The following is a 21,187-nucleotide window of genomic DNA, read 5'->3' on the forward strand; positions in this document are numbered from 1 at the left end:
CCTACTTATTGAACATACAATATGTAAGGCCTTTTAGATGCTATAAAGGTGTCATCACTTTGCCTGAGAAGGAACAATTTTCTTAGCCAAAATTGCTGTCTGCTTTAACTTTATAAAACAGAGCTGGTCCTGGAACAGAAGATACAGAGAGAGATGGTTCTAGGACTGTTTACCCTACTCACTGCAGGTGCTATATAAACATATTAGCATTCACCAAAGATCAAAATAAAAAGATACTGGAGGAGGTTTTACCCATCTTGGAGCAATTATATGGCCACTGAGCAGGATCAAGTTAGAACTATGGGCAAAAATGAAGTTGTGTTTGCTAGCATCTGTCTGGTGTTCCCCAGTATGACTGACAAGGGAGTGTCATTTGTCATTTCTGGTTAATTTAAGGACATAGTGCTGAGCTCTCCAGGAAAAAGGATCCTCTAAGCCCTTGAAATGTTCCATTACTATAAAAGGTCTAATTGGCATTAGCTCGCTATGGCATAGAGAATTCTGTTTGAAACAACAATTCTGAGTTTGTTGGAAATATATGTCAAATAGACTCTTCTCTGGTCTTGAGTCCTACATGTAGCATGGTTTGTACCTGCTTCCTGTGTTTAAGAGGATTGGCAGCCATAGCCTGTTTATGCTGCAATCACAGCTTGGGACTTGAGCATCTCAAGCCATCCTGTTTGCTCCTGTGTGGTCTTTTCCTAGCATGAGTCAACTGATTTCTGGTACTTGGGCAGGTGAACAGGGTAGGCTGATGGGTAGCTGAGGTGCCTCGTCCCCACCCCGACTTGGCTTGTAGCTTTTCTTGTGAATAGCTGTGTATGGGTTTTTTGTTTGGTTTGTTTGTTGTTGTGGTTTTGGTGGGATTTTGTTGCTGGTTTTGTTTTTTGGGTTTTTTTTTGGGTGGGGTGGGGCTGGGGTTAGTGGTTGTTTTGTGAGGCTTTGTTTGTTTGTTTAAGTGTGGGTTTGTTGGTTTTTGGGTGTTCGGGTTTTTGGTTTTTGTTAGATAGGGATTGAATTTTCCTCTTTCCAGGATTGTAGAGGGGATTTTCTTGTTTTCTTTTATTCCCATGAAGGTGCTCAGACTGGGGGAGCTAATTTAGTATTTTTTTGACTGTGTTCCAAAATCCCATTTCCATGACTAGCTGTTGTAGGTAGCATTGCCAGCTAATTAGACAGTTACTACTGGAATGCTAATTTCAGGTCTGGCTTTTCTCCTGGAAGTATTGCCAGTTTAAAAGTTAAAAACAACAGTAAAGCCTCCTGGAATAGGACTGTCACAACACTGAGCTTTTATAAAGCAATCTGGGAAGTAACAGATTTCTCATTGAATGTTACCTTTAATCCACTACTCACTAGCCTTTCAATATGTCCAATGCAGGACCAATGAGTGCAGAATGCTTTGGGAACCTTTTGCGTATAACACTGAGTGCAGAATACTTTGAGGACAAATACTTATTCTTCTCTGTTGTTGGTAAGTTGATACAGAAGAACTTGAGGAGGGATTTGCACATGATGAAATGTTTAAAGTTCTCTGAGATATTCTTCTACTGGAATTCCCTGGCTTATTGTGAGTTTAGTAGGTTTGTCCTCATTGTTAAGTAAAGCCAAAGGCTACCTTTATTTCTGTAGAACATATCCTGTAGACTTGTGTGATAACTTAGCAATATCAAGTCTAATCATGGTGATCTTTGGCCTCATGGTAGTTTCTAGGTGTTTATGATGGTGGATTTCCATTCTGGTAAAAATGTTTCCCAGTAACAGAACATACTGTTCTGAAAACTTGTTATTTGAAGATGGGACTACACTACTGATTTTGCATTAGTGACTTTCCACCTTTTTTGCTTACAGCTAAGGGACTTGGAGGTGTTTAAATTCTTACTGAATTCTATGAAAAATAAGCTGGGCCCTCTGGCTATGGCCTCAGTAGTCAACAAGTGGTGCAATTGAATGGAAAGCACCATGCAGAGCCCTGGAAGGACAGAGTGAGAACTTCTGGGATACATAAGTCTCAGATGTAAGATTATATGCAGAAAATGTAAACTCGGCCTTGAACTGTGTTTCCTTGCTAGTTAGCTGTCTAACTAGATTTAGCCAATAGCATTCAGTCACACCCATCTTTCTAGAATGTTAAGCTTGTGTAAAAACATACTTAATAGTGTCTTTCTTCAGGCATTCATATACAAAGAAAGACACTCTGGGATATGAGGAGCTTGGAAGTAGAAAATAACTGTCTTGGGAAGAAAAAAAAAAGGCAAAATAACTAAACCAAAACCAAAAAAATGTCCAAAACCATCAATGTAGCTTTGTAACCTAAGAAAAATTCAAGCTAAGCTTTGGTGTTTTTGTCACACTGGTAAGACCCCTGAAGAGAATTCGTTGGCCAGGCATGCACCAAGAGAAACACAGGCCTGTGCCAGCCATAGATCAAACTCCTGATGCTGCTAGTCTGTCATCATGTGCCAATCCTGACAACTTTGGCACTGATGACCTAGGTTTTTTTTTCACTTAGGATTTTATATCTTACTTTGTTGGTGACATTCTCTCCCTGCCCCCCTGCATCTTTTGTTGCAACTCTTTTACCACTTTGCAATTCTTCTATGTCTGAGCCCAGGATATACAGCTGGGCCATATTGGAGCAGAGTCAACTGAACCATGGGGCCAGGGCAGGTAGCTCAAGGAGTTAGCAGAGCAGAAGTTATACTCATTAATATGGTTCTTGACTAATTGCCCATAGATCAATCTGGCATAGCCTGGGAGCTCAATGAGGCCATGGCATCACAGTGTGGCTATACAGTAACTTACAGCAACTGGAGTTACATCGAATTTCATGCTTCTGCACTGAGCTGCCATTCTCGCTTAGAAGTAAGTCTATTATAAGTGTTTTGATTGCAGTGCTGTTATGTGTGATTTATGTGAAGCAGTACCAAATTATTGATAGATATTGAGGTGTGGAATGTCTTGAGCATCTGTTAGCAGAAAAAATGTTTAACTCTCAAATATATCCAGAGGTCCTAGAATATTCTATGGTATTGACATTTGAATGGCCTACACATGAACACATAAAGAAGCATATCACATATGCCCTTGAAGAGCAAATCTTTCCTTTTGGATAAGAATAGGGAATTCTGTCTGGCAGCTGTGTTGTACTCTGCCCAAGTGTTTAGTGCCTGAGACACACCAGAGTAAAAACAAAACAACAAAACCTTAAAAGCTTTGGCTGCTTTAATTTCTCACTCCTACTGTATCATAAAACTATGCTTTAGGGAGAGTTTTTTTGTCCAGTTCTGGGGCTATATGAAAGGCTGACTACTCCCCAGAGTATTTATGTTGCTATTTAGCTATGCAGCTACATGCACGTAGCCTATGTAGTTAATCAAGTAGAAAGTAATAAGGCTTCAATATGGAGTTGCTCTTCTGTGCAGAGCCTGGTGGATGGATTTTGTAATGTACTGTTAGGTCACCAGGATAGATGGTCCCTAATTAGAGAAAACCAGTCTAACAAGAAAATGTTCTCCCTGTGCATGCAGGAAGATATGTTCATAATAACTGTAGAAATTAAAGCATCTCATGCTGCTGATATGAAAAATGCTACAACTCATGTGAAAAGTGCAAGTTGCTCTTATGGTCCATGGAGGTCGAGAGAGCTAATATGTGAAAGTAACTACATGGAGGTAAGTACTGGAAGTACTGATAGGAAGATACTTAAAAGTAAGGTAAGAAGGTAAGTACTGGAAGACGCTCTCTTTGAAGCTGATTAGATATTAGGAATGTGTATTGGAAGCAGAAATTGAGTGCTCAACCATGAATAGCTCACTAGTGAATGCACAGCATGTATCTTGAGTTTAGTGATGCATTCATATTATGCTTATTTAGCCCACCTGTAAATATTAATAACCAATTAAGTTGTGAAATTTTATTCAAAATGTTAAGCTAACTTGCTGTATGTTGCCTCAACAAATCTCATTTGCGATAACAGAAATGTTTACTTTCTGATGGAAATTTTCCTGCTGAATTTGCTGAGGAGAAATGCAGAGAGGGAGCAAAGGACTCCTTGGAAGAGTACACGGGAGTCAAAAATAAATTTCTGGCCTTAAGTGAAAGTAGAAATGGGAAGACAGGCGAAAAATAAAAACAAGCTGAAACCAAAGGGATTATAGAAAATACACCATGCATGATGACATCTTGTGCCATAATCTTTTACTTGGCAGGAGGAAACCTTCTTCTAGGAAATGCTAGTTTCTCTTGGAAAAGACTTGTTTCCTTGTCTTCAATGTCTTTACAAGTACCATCAGCAGACCCCTTACAGAAGCTCTTTCCCTTCAGGTTTCTGTCAGGAGGGAGGTTCCACAGATTGTAAAGGCCATCATCCAAGATGAACCTGAGGACTGGTATCTTGGCTTTCTGGAGGTAAAACCACAGTATTTTTTTCCTAGTAAAAGCTAATGATACTTCAGGTACAATCATCTTTCTATTCTACATCCACACAGTAAAAATGTCCTTTTGGAAAGCATTTAAGTAGGAAGAGCAGAACTTCTGTACCAAGTGATTTTAGTATAGAGATTTTGATGTGTTAGAAATAGCTGTAGGCCATGTCTCCAGTGAGGAAATGGAAACAAGTCTTTCTCAAAAAGCCTAGAAATAAAGTCTTCCCAAGACAAAAGACTGCAACAAAAACTGTCTTTAAGACCCCATGGCGCAGGAGTGAACCGTGGATAGGATTTTTTCTTCTTGGACCTTGTATTTGCAATGCAGTTAATCTTTATGCTCTTAATATTGAAAATTTTCTGGGGGAAATGGGGGAGGGAAGCTAGAGGGGTATCCCATTAACTATTTAGAATGAGGCAACAAAATTGCTGGGGAGTTCAATACAATAAATCATTCAACATAGTAAATCTGTTACTTCAAACAGCATGTTTAAACTGTTGATGAATTTCTCTGGCTAGGCAAAAGCAGGAGAAGCCTCAATATGGCAAATAGTTTTTCATCAGCCAGAAGAAAAAACGGCTCTGCTTGTGAGTGATGCTTGGAGTGCAGGTTATGGACTCAACACCACAGATGCCCGGGTTGTGCTGCGAATACCATATACTGCTGCACAAATTCAGCTGGTCAAGGTTGGTATGCTCATTCCAGCCCAGCAAGCTGCCAGGCTGTGAGGTCTAAACAGATCTCTTCCTACAGGATCATGGAATTACCTTCTCTGCAGTGAGAGCAAGTATATTTTACAAACGGCAATGGATGATCCTGATGGTGGATACTGCTGTGGCGTGTCCTGTAGGTGAGAAATGCAGTACTTCAATATGTAAATGCACAGGAACTGACTTACAACTATAGTAATGAGCTTACAGATTTCATATCTTGTCCCTAAGATGGTGTGGACTACATCAACAAAACAATCATCTGGACTGTTCCAAAATATATTCAACCAGTCTCTGCTGGAGAAACTAGCTTTAAGGATGTGCTTGTTGAAGCTGGTGTGGATCTACACAAACTCTCTGCCAAAGAAATGGCTTCCAGGAAATATGTGTTATTGAATGACTTAAATGCAATTATGATGAGGATACCAATAGGTGCAGAAGGTGGCTCTTACAAGGTTAGTGACTTATGTTAGGTGCCAGACAACAGACTTTCTGTGGGTTGTTTATCTTTTTTTGGGGGGTGATGGCCTGAGACTTAAACATTTAAATCTAGTTGCTTGGAGTGAACTGAATCCTGGGCAAATGCAGTAAGAAATGAACTGCAAAGGAAGTTGCAGGAGGAGCTCTTTCACTACTGAAATGGTCCCCTGCTGCTTTGAAACTTGGGGATGGGAGATAATTTTGCAAAGAAAGTGTTACAAATATTCCGAGATAATCTAAACTTGTAGAGATATAGCAAGTGCCACTTAGGAGTTTGTCATCTCTGAGCTGAGAGAGCACAATTGTTTGGATCTGTAGCTCTAGCTGACCTTGAGATGCTACAATACAACTTTAATGTGAAATTATGTTATACTAAAGGGTCTTGATTTGAAATTCTAGACTTCTGTGAGCAGTGGACAGCATGGGACAAAATACACTATCAACCTGTTCTTGGAACATCAGTGGGAAGATAACAAATGGGGACTAACTAAATATATTATCATCAAGGAAATAGAAACGCCATTTGAACAAGTGGAACTTGCTATAAGCAACAGTAAGTAGCCTAACAATTTACTGAAGTCTCTGGCACTGTTAAGACTTTAATGTTATTGCATTCCTTTTCAGATTCAAATCTGAGTTTGAGGCTAATGAATGTTACAGTGGGAACATTCCTCCCAGATGTGAAGCTTGTGAAGTTAACCATTGAGGGGACAACTGTTGCCTTACCTGAAGCTGTTCAGCATGGTTATCTAACGTATGAGATCAGATATGCTAATGGAAGCAAAGCCTACATAATACAAGTCTCATTTGATGCACCAAGCATTAGGAAAGAGGTGCGTACCAGGACACTGCAGCATACTATGGTATAGAAGCAATGATATTACCTGGTGATTTTAATTTCTAAATATGATTTTCCTAGTACATGGGAGCAGATATGAGAGCATACACCCTGAATGTTACACTTGCATTCATAATTCATCCAACAAGTGAGACCTTCACTGTCCCAGTCATAACAGTGTCAGCTGTTAAAGATGCAGGTAAACTAGTGGAACTTGGGCAAAATGGTACCAGCCTGGTTATGGACTTTGCTATTAACTGGGCTAATTTCAGCCAGGGATACTGTCAATCCTAAATAGCCCTATTAAACTCTGACAGCAGAAAGCACACTGATTGACTTTTAACTGTATTGCAGTGCTACCCAGTGCGAGAGGATTTTGTGATGGGAGGAACCTTCATCTCGTTATCACTCATGGGAATGTGGACCAAAACTGGCTCCCCTTCATCTCGGACAGGCACCTGACCCCAGAGTCTGTGAAGAAGTACAGCTACAGCCTGAGAGACAATGGCACTCACTTGGCAATCTCTGTCCCTTTCCTTTCTTCCCACGTGAACTATGAAGTAAGGATGCCAGCATATAGCAATTAAAAAGCGTGCTCTGGCTGTGAAATATGAACATGATACACTATGTCCTTGAAAGTGAAATAAAACTTCCCTTTGAGATAGGCTTCAAAGGGTTAATGGAGGACTCTCCTACCCTTGGAAGAACACTTTAATTTTCCTTTGTTAATGTTGGCAGAAGTAGGCAGGGAAAACAAACATTCTGCAAGCATTTTAAGGCTGAGCTATCTTTTAATGACAACTGTACATACAGTGGGGTTCCTATTGCACTCTATTGTGAAATGACTGAAAAAAGCTCATTGTGTGAGCTTCTAGATTAAAAAAATCTCCTGTGGATTTGACTGGGATCAAGCACCATTACCTTTGTCTTGTGGTAACCTTCTCTCCTAGTTTCTGAATACATTAGTTGAACAATGTGTTTTTATTACCTTGTTTAACCTGTGATTGTCATCTCCAGGATTTTCATGCCTCTGGAATAAAGGCTTCACTCCACCTAACCTTGAAGGATGGCCTCACCTTGGCTAATAAGAGGGAATTCTCAGTTTCCTGCAGCTTTTCACCTTCCCAGCTAATACGTAATAATATGTTGGGGATTAGCTGTTAATGCTCTTTGAGCTGCATAACTAAGTTGCACAAACCTGGGAAGTCTGAAATGTTTCTAGAGTTTATACTTGTGTGATATTCTATTTGGCTCTCAGATTTCCTATAAAATAATATACTAAAAAGCAAGTTAAATTACAGGTTGGAATGACTATCCTGTCTAGTACAGTAGGTGGGAAATTCTACTTCACCTCACAATTCCAAGATCATGGTCCTTTTTAAAGGATTCTTGTAGTTGGTTTGGATGTTGAATGGTTGGGTTTTTTTTTGTTGGGGGGAGGGGGAGGATCAGCACATAAATTAACCACGCTAAAGTTACTCATGGGTATAGAATATATAGAGTATCTCAGCTAGAAAAGTCCTTTTGGGACAGGGTGATAGCTCCTAGGAGGAGAAAGAGAAGTGAAATCACCAGTTTCACTTGTGCTGCACACTCTACTAGCAGTTAGTCTGAAGATTGGGTGTTAATACTGAAGACAGTCTTGCTCAAAACGTGTGATGTGCCAATAACCTTGCTAGCAAATCCATGCAGAATCTCTTCATTGTGCTAGGCCATAAAACATAGGAATGTGAGTCCTGATTTGTATGAAAATATTATTTTTCTCTTTCAGAGTGCCTACCCAATGGTACTGTGGTTATTACTGCAGTAAAATTGGTGGGAGCTGCAGACCTGGACACCAGCCTGTTTGTTTTGAGGGATAGACAGTGCAAACCCAGTCTAGTGACAGAGAGGACTGCAACCTTCAAGTTCAATGTGAACACTTGTGGGACAAGTAGAAAGGTAAGGGTTAGTCATGTGAAGCTTACTGTGTGTTGGGGTAGGGTTATTACTAGAATGGCAGAGGTTCACAGGTAAACATAAACTGCAAGAAGATCGCAGCTGACTTTGTTAACTACTACATCTACACTCGTTTTCTGAGGCTATTAAATTCAGTTGGACAGAAGTTCTTATTTGGCTGGTAACTTATTTTCAAGGTGAGAGGTGTTTTCTGAAATTAGCCTTCAGTACGATACTTCTGAAATGCTTAGTAATGGACTTGAATGTGAGTTTATGCAGTTGAGAGATACTCATATGCCTTCCAGAAGCTGGCTATGTGTTGCTAATGAATACCTGGGCCAAGACTAGAGTGGGTCCTGTTCCTGCCTTTTCAGTACTGCACAGATGGGAAACAGAAAAATAATGGGTTATGCTCAAATTTGGTTCACCACAACTGCAGCTTGCTCCTGCAACTGTTACATCTCATGCTGTACATTGATTCTGTCAACAGAAACAATTGAGCTTTTTCTTAGGCCCAGTGCACTTCCTTTCTGGGGTGTTATGTCATATGCAAGTTACTGTTAGCTAATAAACTGTTTCTTCTTGACTATGGCATAGTTGTCAGCTTTAGCTCAGTAGGCATATGGCTGTTAGCCAGCAATTTCTGGCCATTCCAATGTGTACTCTGCTCAGTGCAGTCTGCCATTCAAGAGAAGGGATGTGAATGTTGTGTCAAAACCAAAGTAAACTCTAATATAACTGTCCTGTTTGTAATGATGTGTCTTTCAGTTCAATAGCACAACTATGATGTATGAAAATGATGTACTCTACTTCAGACCTGGCAGTGATACACCAGTATACCGGTAAGTCTCATTCCCTAGAAAAAGGTTGCCTGAGGTATTTTACTTTCTAAAAATTTCATGCTAAACCTCTTCCCTCAGGCTGAAATTTGTATGCTGGTATGCAATCAAGCAGGCTGTTGATGTCCAATATGAATCTAAGAAGAACCCACCACCCAGTATTAAGCCAGGGTTTGGCTCTCTTGCTCTTTCACTGAAGCTTTTTAAAGGTAACATTAGACTCCATAGAATCACTGAATAGTTGAAGTTGGAAGGGTTCTCAAAGTGGTTTTTGTCTGCGTACTCTGCTCAAGCAGGGCTACCTAGAATAGATGGCCTAGGACCTTGTCCACGTGACTTTTGACTATCTCCAAGGATGAAGAGGAAACCCCTCTAAGGTCTCCAACAGGCTTTTCCATTCCAGAATGCAAAATAAATGGCCAAGTACCTGTAGTGGAACAGATGTAGCATTACTGATGTGTGGTTTCCCTGCCTGGTCTAGGCATGCTAAAAGTTGTAGAGTGGATGTAATGTGAGCTTCTCTCCTATCAGCTCCTTAAGTGTTGATGAGCAGAGAGCACTGACTGAAATAATTTTGTCAGAGAAGGAAACTACATCAATACTGCTGTAAAATGGTAACTATGGGAGTAGTAGAACAGGCTGAAGTATGAACCAAACCCTCACCAGGATCTGGGGTGACCCTAATGAAAATTTCTACTCCTCTCCCCCCACCACTCCATACCTTCAAAGAGGTGCTTTTGAAGGAGCATCTTATTCCAATGGGTTTTTGCAGAAGGAGGAGTGTCTCATTTCTGTATCCTCAGAGCCAAGGAATGCAGTTTAGATCTTTGCTTTCATTGATGTTTGTCTTTCTGCTACCCTATCCCCATCTGTTGACATTCATGCGCTCTCCCACATTTTGGTGTTACTGTGCCAGAGAAAATGGTGGTGGAAAGTGAAGCAGAAAGCTTGTGAATACATTTTCTGTAATAAAGGCAACTCTAACATCAATACTCTCTTCTAGAGAAATCCTACACAGAGCCCTACCAGGAGCTGGAATATCCTGTGGTAAAATACCTGAGGGAGGCACTGTATTTTGAAGTTGAACTGCTCCAGCCTAAAGATTTGAGACTAGAACTAAACCTGGATGACTGTTGGGCTACAAACTCCCAAAGCCAGGACAGTCTTCCGCAGTGGCCTATGCTTATAAATGGGTAAGGAGGGCTTTCCCCCTGTGTTTGGCAGCTGTTCAGCACAAGGCCCCTTACCTTAGGTGGGGGAAGGAAAAGGAAAGAGGACTCAAGTCAGCTTGAATGTGTTGTTTTATCCTGATGATCGGCCGCTGCTAGGCGGAGGAGTGCATGTCAGCATCGGCACAGGGATTATGCTTTCTGATGGCAGCAGTCACTGGGGTGCACAGGAGTGGGTCTAAAGGCCATATGGAAAGAACAAGAAGTAACCCTTACTGTGGCCAAAAGCAGGGATCATAAATAAGAGAGGCTCTATCTTTATTCCTGTTACCTGAGGGAAATGAAGAGAGAAGCTGCTCTATTTTGCTTCCTTTCTTTCTTTGAAAATCTGGTTCAAGTGATGAAAGTTTGTATTAAATACACTTTCTTTCACATTCCCTAAAAGGTGTGAAAACAGTGGAGACTCCTACAAAGCTGTCTTACACAAAGTTAATTATAGCCTCAGAGTAAAATTTCCTCAGCACCTGAAGAGATTTGAAGTGAGGATGTTCACCTTTGTACTAGGCACAACTCTGTTACAAGAGCAGGTAAGGCATCTCTTTCACATGCTGTCAGCAGTCTTGATATGTGAACCTGGAGCGGTTATTGCAGGAAACGCTGTGTAAAGTCTCAGCTGGGCAGGTGCTCTCTGGGGCTGTTAGCTACCTCCTTGAAGGCATAATACTGTAATAGTAGTAAATAAAGACTAGCCACTGAAGACTGCTCAGTTCATCTCCTTTAGAGTCTGTATGTGTATCAGATGCTTGCCAAATAAGACTCCCCTACACATAATATATTCTTGCCTTGTAGCTGTATTTCCACTGCAGTGTGATGATCTGCAGCACTATGCAGCAGCCTTCAGGCTCCCTTTGTCCAAGGAGATGCAATCCTGGGAAACACAGACTTGGTAAGAAAACTGGCGCTTCTCAAGTCACTCGAGTCTTTGCTCAGCAGTATGGCACATACAATCGTGAGCCTTGCCAGGTGACTGAATTCTAGCATGAGCTGTACAGAAAACTAAAAGCTGAAATGTCTTGCTAGACCGCAGTGCAGAACCACATCAGCGTGGGAAAGTGTCATCCGGACCAGTGCTTATCAGGAAAGAAAAGAATTAGCAAAGGTTAGTGTTAGTCTTAAACTATGCTACTGAAATACCAAGCATCTGCTGTTGTAACATAATGTAGTTCTGTATGCCTCCCTTCTCCCTGCAGGTGAAGACACTGACTTCTTGACAGAGACTCAACAAGAACTATTTACTTTTATGAAGCTGCAGTTGTGTGGCTAAAGCGTGCATAGCCTGCCCAGGCTTATAAGTAAAGACATCTTGAAAGTATCTACTAGGAAAATATATTGATACCCTTTACTCAGAAAAGGGCCCGCTAACCAGTATGGATATATATTTTTGTCTTTAACTTAAATTAATCTTGCTCTCTTGTGCTCCTCTACAGTGTCAAATTCTTAGTCTTTTGTGTGACTTGCATCTGACCTAGTCTGCTCAGCTAACATGTCTAGAACTTGTCTAATCAGTTTGTAGTTGGAAGCATCTGGTTTGGGGTAGGGGGAGAAAGGTGGCAACAGGTAGGAAGTCAACAGTAAATCACTCTGAGCTTTTTTAAAGCTTCAGTATGAATAAAGGATTGCAGGGAGCTTAATGTCAATAAGCGAAAATGTGTTTTGAAGCAAATTGGGGCTGAACATAGTTGATCCTATAGCAGTTATTGACAGAAAAGCTGTAAACTGTGGATCTTTTAGAAGTGTTGTGGCTGCGCAATGTCAAGTTACCTTCCCTAGGTGGGGAGAAAATGCTCACAGGTAGCATCAGCAACTACATAGGACAAGTAAGCTGTCAGCCTGAACTAAAAAATAAAAAAATCCTTGTAGTGAAGACTTGTAGTAGTAGTAATGATAATACATGGACTCTGTCCATGAAGTGTTAAAGATTCTTGGTTACTAGAAAACATGATGCTCAGGAGCTCCAGTCAGATTATCCTGTGTTGGTGTGAGGTTTTTTGGGTTTTGTTTTGGTTTGGTATTTTTCTTTCTTATAGGAGGAATATTTCTTGGTTACTTTTTTTTGCATCTGAACAGTGATGTAAAAACAGCTCAGATTCAATATTGTATTTTCCTGTTCTAAGGAAAGCTATTGCTTAGCATGAATCGCTATCTCTTAGGGCTAAAGATACAATAATGGATGTCTGCTTTTTAACTTTATATTAAATAGAATTTCTGTGAAGGCTAATTTGAGCAAGAAATAGATTTGTCAATCTATTTGCACTGTGAAGAAGTACGGTGTCTAAAAAGATTGTAGCTCTGTTGCTACAATACCTGTACAGAGATATATGCTATAATTACAAGCTCACGTTAGTGAGTCTTGTCTGTGTTCTGATTGCCTGTTAAGCGTATCTGTAGTAGGTGTCTTACTGCCATTTCTGGGAAAATCCGTGTGAGCTTCATGATGAGGAACACGTCAAGTCATTAGCTGTGCATCAAATCTGTTTTCCAATAGAGGGAGGCTACCATGCTAAAGGAGTCATATTCTGTTATTCCTGTGATAGGTGAAGACTAAAGCCATGGAGATATTGAGGAATGAGATGTAAATATGTTAGCATGGGAATAAAGGGGAAATGCAGAACATAAGCCTGACAGCAGACTTGACAAGTCAGTGATTTGTGCTTAGTGCTTTCCCCTACATTAACCCTGTGGGTTAAGTACTTACTATTCCTCAGCCTGCAGGAGCAATCTATTGAGCAATCAGACACATATATTATGCTGCCAGGGTTTTGGACCGAAGAGAACACAAGTATGGGCACTCAAAGTGGTATGGTGAGTTTACTGTTTATCTTGCATCATGCTGACAGTCTCCCAAGAAATGTTATGCACTGTTATGCAGTGTTTTCTCCAGATGGGTGAGTAGCAATCGTCATCTGTTGTAACAGCACTCTACCAGCAAAGCATAGGCTGTCTTGGGTAGCCTGTGCTGCCTTTTCCCCTGTTAGAGTTGTCTGGGGGAAAACCTAGCAACTAGGGACTGCTGTGAGATCCAAGCATGAGGCTGGGCAGCCTATTTCAGTACTGTTAACACAGTTTTGATTGTGGCTTCCTGGGTTTCCAATTCCTCTCTTCCAACCAAGATTAGAGGACAGCATCACTTAAGAATAGAAAGCTGGTATTTACAGTCTCATCTAACACACCTTAATTTCTTATTGAAAGATTAGGCAATACCTTGAGATTCTTTATCTGTTGATGGGGGATTTAAGAATTGTTGAAAAGCCAAATGATGCCCAGGTAAACTGTGGGTCTTCAGTTCTTCTTAAAGTTCTATTTAGTGCCACTTCTCAATATGAGAAGCATTAGTTAGATGGTCCTTTACCTTTTTGATATGTGGGAAAATTCAAGGAGGTTCCCCTCCATGGTTGAACTTGGATTTATATAAAGCTGCTTGTCAGATTTTTCCAACAGTATGCAGGACACAATGGGTTTGAATATCAGTAAAATCTTTTAAAGATGTGATGGTAATGGTCTCTCCACCTCAGAGGTGTCTGTTTATAGTTAAATTCAGGAACTGCCTTCTTGGTTATATATGTAAAGAAAGACAAAATCCTCTTCAAGTGTTGTATCAACACCTCTTTGCCTTTTAAGTGGATATTTTATGGCCGCATGCTTTTCCCCTGGTATTTGGGATGTTATTTTATATCCCTGTTAACACAAGTTGAAAGCAAATCGATCTTCTTTGTTTATGCTTAATGTCTTCTGCAATTCCAACAGGTGAATGATAAAAGTCTAAGGGAAAAGAGAAGTCTGGTGTGATTTGTTTTTATAGGAAAATGTGAACAATAGCAGTACTGCAGACATTTACCACCATTTATTTGGAATGGAAATAAATCGGTGCTACAAGTAGCCTTATTATATGTAGCTACTGAAACAAAGACAGAGCTCTCATTTTTATTATAGTCTATATTCAAAGATATGGCTAGTGTTTTAAAACTTTACCGCTTTGGAGATTTAAAGCAGCAGCACAAAATTCCCTACTAATACTGAAAAATTGATAAAACTGACATTTATGTTTTTCTAGGCCAATTTTCCTTCTTGGTATTTTGCTTTTCTTTTTGTTTTAGATCTTAATGTCTTCACTAAATGCTATGCAATTCTATCCAGAGGAAAACACATTCTCACAGTGAACCAAAGCTTCCCAAATACTTCCATCAAGTTTTGGCCTCTGCTACATGTCTATTTGAGATTTGAATCTTCACCTAATTGCTCCCAAGCAATTGTGCTTTTTCTGCTAGATTCCTAAATCCCAGATAGACCTGTGCTTCAAAAGAAATGCCTGGCAGTCTAAGTAAGCTGCATCAGTCTTGTTATACTACTTAGTGTAGTGCTAGGAGACCAAACTTGGGCGTATCTTGCTGTGTGAATTAGCACAAAGCCAGGGGCTTGTTCAGGGAGGGGTTCAGATGGGCCTAACTTCTACATCTTGTTAAAACCCAGCTGCTCTATGGGGAGCTGGGACTCCTCAATCTGTTAAATGCAGTAACAGCATTTGTGGTTGCATGGCAAATAAGTTAGAGAGTAAAAGTAAGTCAAATCCTGCCTCCTTACAAGCTGAGGTATATGCATATTGTTATGATTGTGGGTTGGTTTTGGTTTGTTTGGTTTTGGCTTTTTTAGCTACTGCCATGTAGACCTGGAAGGATAGGCCTGGCTTTCCTAGGCTCAGGGAATATGGAGCCATGGCAGCTACCAGTTAAAAAGCTCTCCCAAGGAACTGACTGAAGTCCTTTTCCAGGAGGCTTTCTTCCCCCTCACCCTAAGCACACCTATGTGCAGCCCAAATGTGTAACCATAAAACCTCTTGGCACCTATATGGTGCTCCTTAGCATAGAATTTCAAAGTGCTGTGTTGAGCAGCCCCAGGCTCCCCTCTGCTGTGGGGGTTGAGTCCTCTGCCTCAGAGCCTGGGCTTGTCTAAGGAACCTTTTCCTTTAACTACTAGGGAATATTCTCTCTGAGGTACTCGCCCTTCCCACCAAGAGAGAATCTGGCCTGCTTGCTGTCTTCCGGGTGTTTTGCCTAGGTGTTATTTCTGCCAGCAGGCAATGCGCTGCTGAGCCCTTTTCATAGGGCGGGCAGAGAAGTTGTCACTCTCCTGAATTCAGGTGGAAAAACCTGCCCTGGAGAGTGAAGCTGTGCAAACCTCCTGAATCCTGGGCTAATACCCTACTTATTAGGCTTCCTCCTTCCAATTCGTGTGCTTTCTCCTAAATAAGCCACCATCACATACTTTCAGCTTCACTGGAACAGCCGCTGGACTTTGAGGTTTGATGAAACCCAGAGCCTATTCTCATACTGTCAATAGCAGCAACTCCTCCCTCTAGAAGCACCAACTGCCTGTCTGATGGCATCAAAGGAGTTAACCTCTGTAAAATCTACTATATGTAACCACCTGCTCTGCCCTGCTTTATTCTTCCCTAATACAAGGTTTAGGATGGTTGTGGGGCAGAAGTTCCTCTTTTCTTTGGTTTCTTCAACTCTCTCTGTGATCCCACCTGGTCTCCTCTCATCAATTCACCTAGAGTGGGGGCAAGGGTGCAGCTCTGAAAATAAAGAACTTCTTAAGAAAGCAATCGGCGTGGTCTAGCCATCTCACCTATGAGCTGATGCCCCTTGTTCATATTTCATCTTGCCTTTAGCCTGCTTCTCTGCACTGCTCTCCAGGGTCTTTGGGCAGGGTCTGTGCACAGTCTGGGCTGTTTCTCTTTGGCTCAGTTTGAAGCATGTTGTTCTTGTTACTGGGGGGAGCGAGTATATATCTGGGAACACTTTTGTTTAAAAGACAAAACATGTAGATGGAGAGTGCAGCAGCTGACAGTGGGACCTGCAGAATGGTGTAATCGTTTCACCACTAAACAAGGGTGAAGGACTAGTTGTTCAACACAATTGTATCTGGAAGCTTTTCCTGAGATTCTTAAATTCTTTTCAATTAATTTCTGCAGAAGATTTTACAATGCTTTTCATCCCTTTTCTCTTTAGTAGTTGAGCATTTGTCTGCCCCACTTTCAGCTTTGACTAGTATCACTCATGAGATTTCTTGTATGAGAACTGTGACTAGAATAGGAAAACTATGTTTTGTGGTGGTGGCTGCTGTTTTAGTACTTACATTCTGCTCTCCAAGTTGGTAAGGAATTTCAGTGACATGATAACCTGGAAAACAGCACTTTTGGCGCTGGATGAGTTTATTTCAGTAACCTGGGGATTAACCCCAGTTTACTCTCCTGTATCTCTTTAGCACAGTAAAAAATTCCGTCCTTTAGGTAGAACATAATTTAATTTGATTCCTTAGCCATGGCCTTCCAATACTTGGGCTGCTACTTTAGCTTTATTTCTATGCAAGTTTTCAGCATATTGTGTTAAGAGAAGATGTGTTCATGTGAAAGATGTCCTCTACTTCTCTAACTTGTGCAATTTTTTCTGACTGAGGTTCCACTTTTTTTTTGCCTATGTTTTATGGATTATCGTGGTGTTGCTGCTGGAATTCATTATAGCTTTATGTACAGTCCTGGAGGCTAAACCTTGTACCCTTAAGTGTGGCACTTGGTCTCTTTCACATCAATTAAATTAATTCTGTGGATATATAGGAAAGGGAAAAGAGGAGGAACCTTGACTGCGTTCCATTTTATTGAAAAAAAAAAATAAAATCCAACATTTAGTAGCAGCAGGGCTTGTACCATCATGAACATAATAATTCAGCCTGTTCTGGATTAGTAAAATGTCTATGCCCAGGGCAAAAATTACAAAAGCAGGGAGTTATAGAGATGTTCTGTGTCAACTGGAGCAAGAATTAGTTTCTTTCTCAGAGGGGAGAAACAAACCTGGCAGCTCCTAGGAGCTCCTAGTCACAGACAGATACTGAACCTACCTCTGTTTCCTACTCATGCATCTCAGTCATACACATATGCAGGTGGAAGGAGCCATCCCCTGAAGGGGGAATCAGGCAAATTAAACAGTGCAAGAAGGCAATGTATTCTAGTAAACTGACTCCATCTTGGACAAGGTCTTTGGTCCTTTTGCAGCACAGTGAGTGATTTAGGGCAGATGATTCCCTAAGGTCCATTTAGATGCAGTCAGGCTGTGCTGGAGCTCAAAATATTTAAAGGTATGTCAGTAGCCACTGGAATTCCAGAGCCAACGAACAGGCACAGGCAGGATCTAGTTCACTGCCGCTGAAACAGTGAAGTGTCCTGAAATGCAAAACCTTGCCTTTGTGGCTACTTGCCTTCAGGAACAGGCTGCTCCAGCGTGGGTCCCTTGCTGGGTCCCAAATCCTGCAGCAAGCCTGCTCCACAGTGGACTTCCATGGCCTGCAGGGGCACGGCTGCCTCACCATGGGCTGCACCACAGGCTCCAGGGGAATCTCTGCTCTGGCTCCTGGAACACCTCCTCCCCTCCTTCCTCACTGACCTGGGTGTCTGCAGGGCTGTTTCTCTCACACATTCTCATTCCCCTCTCCAGCTGCAATTGCTCCTGAGCAGTAACATTTTTCCTTCTTAATTATGCTATCCCAGATGTGCTGCCACCATCATTGATGGCCTCATCCTTGGCCAGTGGTGGGTCCATCTTGGAGACAGCTGCCACTGATTCTATCAGACACAGGGGAAGCTTCTGGCATCTTCTTGTAGAATTTATCCCTGTAGTCCCCGCCCCCCCCCCAAAAAAAAAAACTTTGCTGTGCAAATCCAACACAGCTTAAAAAAATATTCTCCTTATATTCTTGATAAAATCCTAAAGATTGTGAGAAATCTAACATGGGTTAAAACAAAACAGAAGCATATAGGATATGATTAAATGTAGTTACATCTTGAGGGCTAGTGCTACCTGCATAAATTTGAACATAGCTTCTTTTTGAGACACTGATGGATTTCATGCTGTTTGCTGCAATACGCATGTACCATGTGAGAAGAGGACAGAGTCAGAGTAGGCTGAGCCTTGGACTAAAAAATGGTCAAAGACAATTGTATTTTCTTTCCAACAAACAGAGGGAAAGAGAAAAAGGGAAGGATACCGCAAAGTTTTGACTTTACAGTGCTCTGCTACAGGGTGTGTCCACAAACCTAAAACCTAAGCCATATGCCCCACAGGGATGTGCTGATACATCCATCCCGGTGAGGATGGCTTTTCTAGCCTGTTAGGTCCTGGTGCCTGCTCTAGCTATGCCTTACATCTGCCCTTGGAGAAAAGATTAATCTGTCTTAACTTGCTCCACACAACTCAGCCCTGGGATTTGCTCCTCTTTCTGCATTCCTGGCCTCAGCACAGACAAATCTGATGAATCAGTCTGCAATGGGATTTACAAAACAACCCCTGTTTTTTGGTGGTGTGGCAAGAACTCTGTGATGTCTGTAGGAAGAAAGTCAAAGTAATTAAGACTAAGTTCTCACTAGTTTGATTTTGGTTTGTGCTTTACAGGACTGTTACTAGCTGTAGGAAAAGGCTGATCTGACAGCTTTTAATAAGGAGCTATTATGGTTACTAGAGCCATCCTAGGTTTCAGTACACCTTGAGGATAAGATTTTGCATCTTTCTGATACCTGAATCAATTTATTTCATGTCAGAGAGAAGGAAGAACAGGAAGATATTTCAGCCTAATCTTATTTGTTCTAGCAATTTGATGTAAAAACTTCTTCCATAATTTATCAGACATTGAGGCAAGGAGGTTTTATACATTAAATACAGAAATATCATATATTTTTGTATATATTAATAAAGCAGAGAGGATTATAACAGCAATTTATCTATACAAAATGTCTGTTTATATTTCATTTTCAATATTTAGCAGTAATTGCTAGATTTTACTTAACTATCAATCAGATATACAAAATACAAGCTATGACACTGGTATTTATTTGTTTGTGAGCAAAGATATTCTCATTGTTACTTAGTTTGTTGATTTTTTAGGTACAGTGGAAAAGTGGATAAATAGACAATACTTGAACTAACCATACATGTTCTTCCTCATCCTAGTATTAAAGTGCGGACAAACCAATACACATAGTATCCTTATAGCGTTGTCAATTCTTTTGTTAAAATTCAGTTTAAAACCTATGGATTTACTATTGTCCTTAATACCCAGAAGATCTGTCAGAACAGCAATTAGGTAAATCCTAGGAAGATCAGTTGGCTTTTCTTTTTTCACTTTTGTATCAGAATAGGTTTAATATTTCTCAGAAGCTTACAACTAATAAAAAAAAAAAAAGAGAAAGACATAAAAAAGCAAAACGACTTCTGTCTTAGCAAGCTGCAGCTCAGGTTTTTAGGCAGTCCTACATCACCTTCCATCACCACGTCATATGTACAGCACTGGCCCTCGCTCTCCCTCCCTTGTTCTGTCCTCCTCTCACAACCCATGCTCTGGCAAGGAAGAAATTTTGCTGTTTTTTTTTTTTGCTTGTAAAGACCCTGAGCGTGCCGGGGCGAGTGCTCCAGGTGGGGTCTACACCCGCTTGACGCTGTTGAGGAGCTCCGTCAGTTCGCTGATGTACTTGATGGTGTACTTCAGGGTTTGTATCTTGGTGAGGGGCTGTCCCCTCTGGCTGTAGACCGGGGGCAGGTAGTTGCGCAGTGTGTGGAGCGCGTCAGCCAGGGTCCTCATCCGCAGCTTCTCCCTCTCGCTGGCTTTCCTCCTGCGCTGGGCGGACATCCTCACCTTTGTGCCCTTGGGCAGCCGAGCCTGCCCGGGGCTAGGTAGGTAGGCAGGAGGAAAGTCCACCAGGCTGTAGCCCACCAGGCTGCCACTGCTGCTGCTGTAGGGGGTCTCCACTGCTGCTGGGCAAGGGGATGAGGAGTAGGATTCAAAGGAGGGTGCTGGGGATAAGCTGTGCGGAGATGAGACAGGGTGCAGCTCGAAAGACCCAGTGGTGCTTTTCCAGTCCCAGGACGATAAGCAGACAGAGTGTTCTGAACCCAAAGCGTCTTCCATGTTTATCAGTGTCTCATGCAGTTTGTCCATGCTGGAGGAGCGCTCGGGAGAAGCAATGCCCTCTGCCTGCCAGCAAAGGCTGGAGCCGCCGGCTGCGGAGACCTTTTTATGATGGAGGGAGGAAAGTGACAGAGTGGGAACACGGGTTTGGTGAGAGGAGTTCAAAGGAGCAGCACAAGTGCTAAGATGGAAAATGAACTCCTGATGTGCTAGTTTCTTCTCAGTGATAATTATCAACCTTCAGCTAAAAAGCCTTTAAGCTAACAGGCAACAGAAAGAAAGGAGGAAAAAAGATTATCTTCTTGCAACTAAACCAATTAAGGCTGCGCATCTACATTTAACATTGTATTGGGGGGATAAGTGGTAAGAGAGGAAAAAGAAAATTAACCTTTTTACAAACAGTTTACAGACATAGAATTTAATGGCTGCTAACACAAACTCTGATTTTAAGCCATTGAGCCCTGATTTCTGTGTAACTGAATGCAATGGCACTACAGCAGGGATGATTTGATTTGTGCTCACTGCTGCTGAAATAGTCTCTCATTATCAGCAACTTAATCATGAAAGTCAAAGATGTTTTTTTTGGATTTGTCTGTGTTACGGCTCTTTAAATCCTCTTTTCATGAGATTGCAGCTTCCCTCTGGATCACTTTGGTTTTTAGCAGCAGAAAGGAGAAAAGAACAGCAATGCATTCCCCCACAACTTGTAGATTCGTTTGCTACTTTAAATCATGACTGGGAAATCAAAAAAGAAATCTGTAATTGTAAACAAAG

General features: G+C 41.4%; 2 protein-coding genes across 2 annotated transcripts; one reads left to right on the forward strand and one right to left on the reverse strand.

The window, feature by feature from the left end:
- Positions 1 to 1,380: 1,380 nt before the first annotated feature.
- On the forward strand, positions 1,381 to 11,563 carry LOC130611246 (zona pellucida sperm-binding protein 2-like). Its single transcript, XM_057431829.1, has 19 exons — positions 1,381 to 1,474; positions 2,738 to 2,865; positions 3,531 to 3,674; positions 4,327 to 4,410; positions 4,947 to 5,114; positions 5,182 to 5,278; positions 5,370 to 5,593; positions 6,018 to 6,171; positions 6,243 to 6,451; positions 6,538 to 6,655; positions 6,811 to 7,016; positions 7,474 to 7,591; positions 8,228 to 8,397; positions 9,163 to 9,236; positions 9,315 to 9,442; positions 10,237 to 10,426; positions 10,848 to 10,989; positions 11,252 to 11,348; positions 11,483 to 11,563. Exons 1-19 carry the CDS (start codon positions 1,387 to 1,389, stop codon positions 11,554 to 11,556), a joined length of 2,613 nt encoding a protein of 870 aa, XP_057287812.1. The 5' UTR covers positions 1,381 to 1,386; the 3' UTR covers positions 11,557 to 11,563.
- An 8,348-nt stretch (positions 11,564 to 19,911) lies between these two features.
- MSGN1 (mesogenin 1) lies at positions 19,912 to 20,443 on the reverse strand. The gene has a single exon (XM_057431913.1). It carries the CDS (start codon positions 20,441 to 20,443, stop codon positions 19,928 to 19,930), a length of 516 nt encoding a protein of 171 aa, XP_057287896.1. The 3' UTR covers positions 19,912 to 19,927.
- Between the last annotated feature and the right edge of the window lie 744 nt (positions 20,444 to 21,187).

Source organism: Pezoporus wallicus, unplaced genomic scaffold (genome assembly GCF_028554395.1).
Source record: "Pezoporus wallicus isolate ANWC-B61680 ecotype Strahan unplaced genomic scaffold, APGP_CSIRO_Pwel_v1 contig_161, whole genome shotgun sequence".
Taxonomy (NCBI): Eukaryota; Metazoa; Chordata; class Aves; order Psittaciformes; family Psittacidae; genus Pezoporus; species Pezoporus wallicus.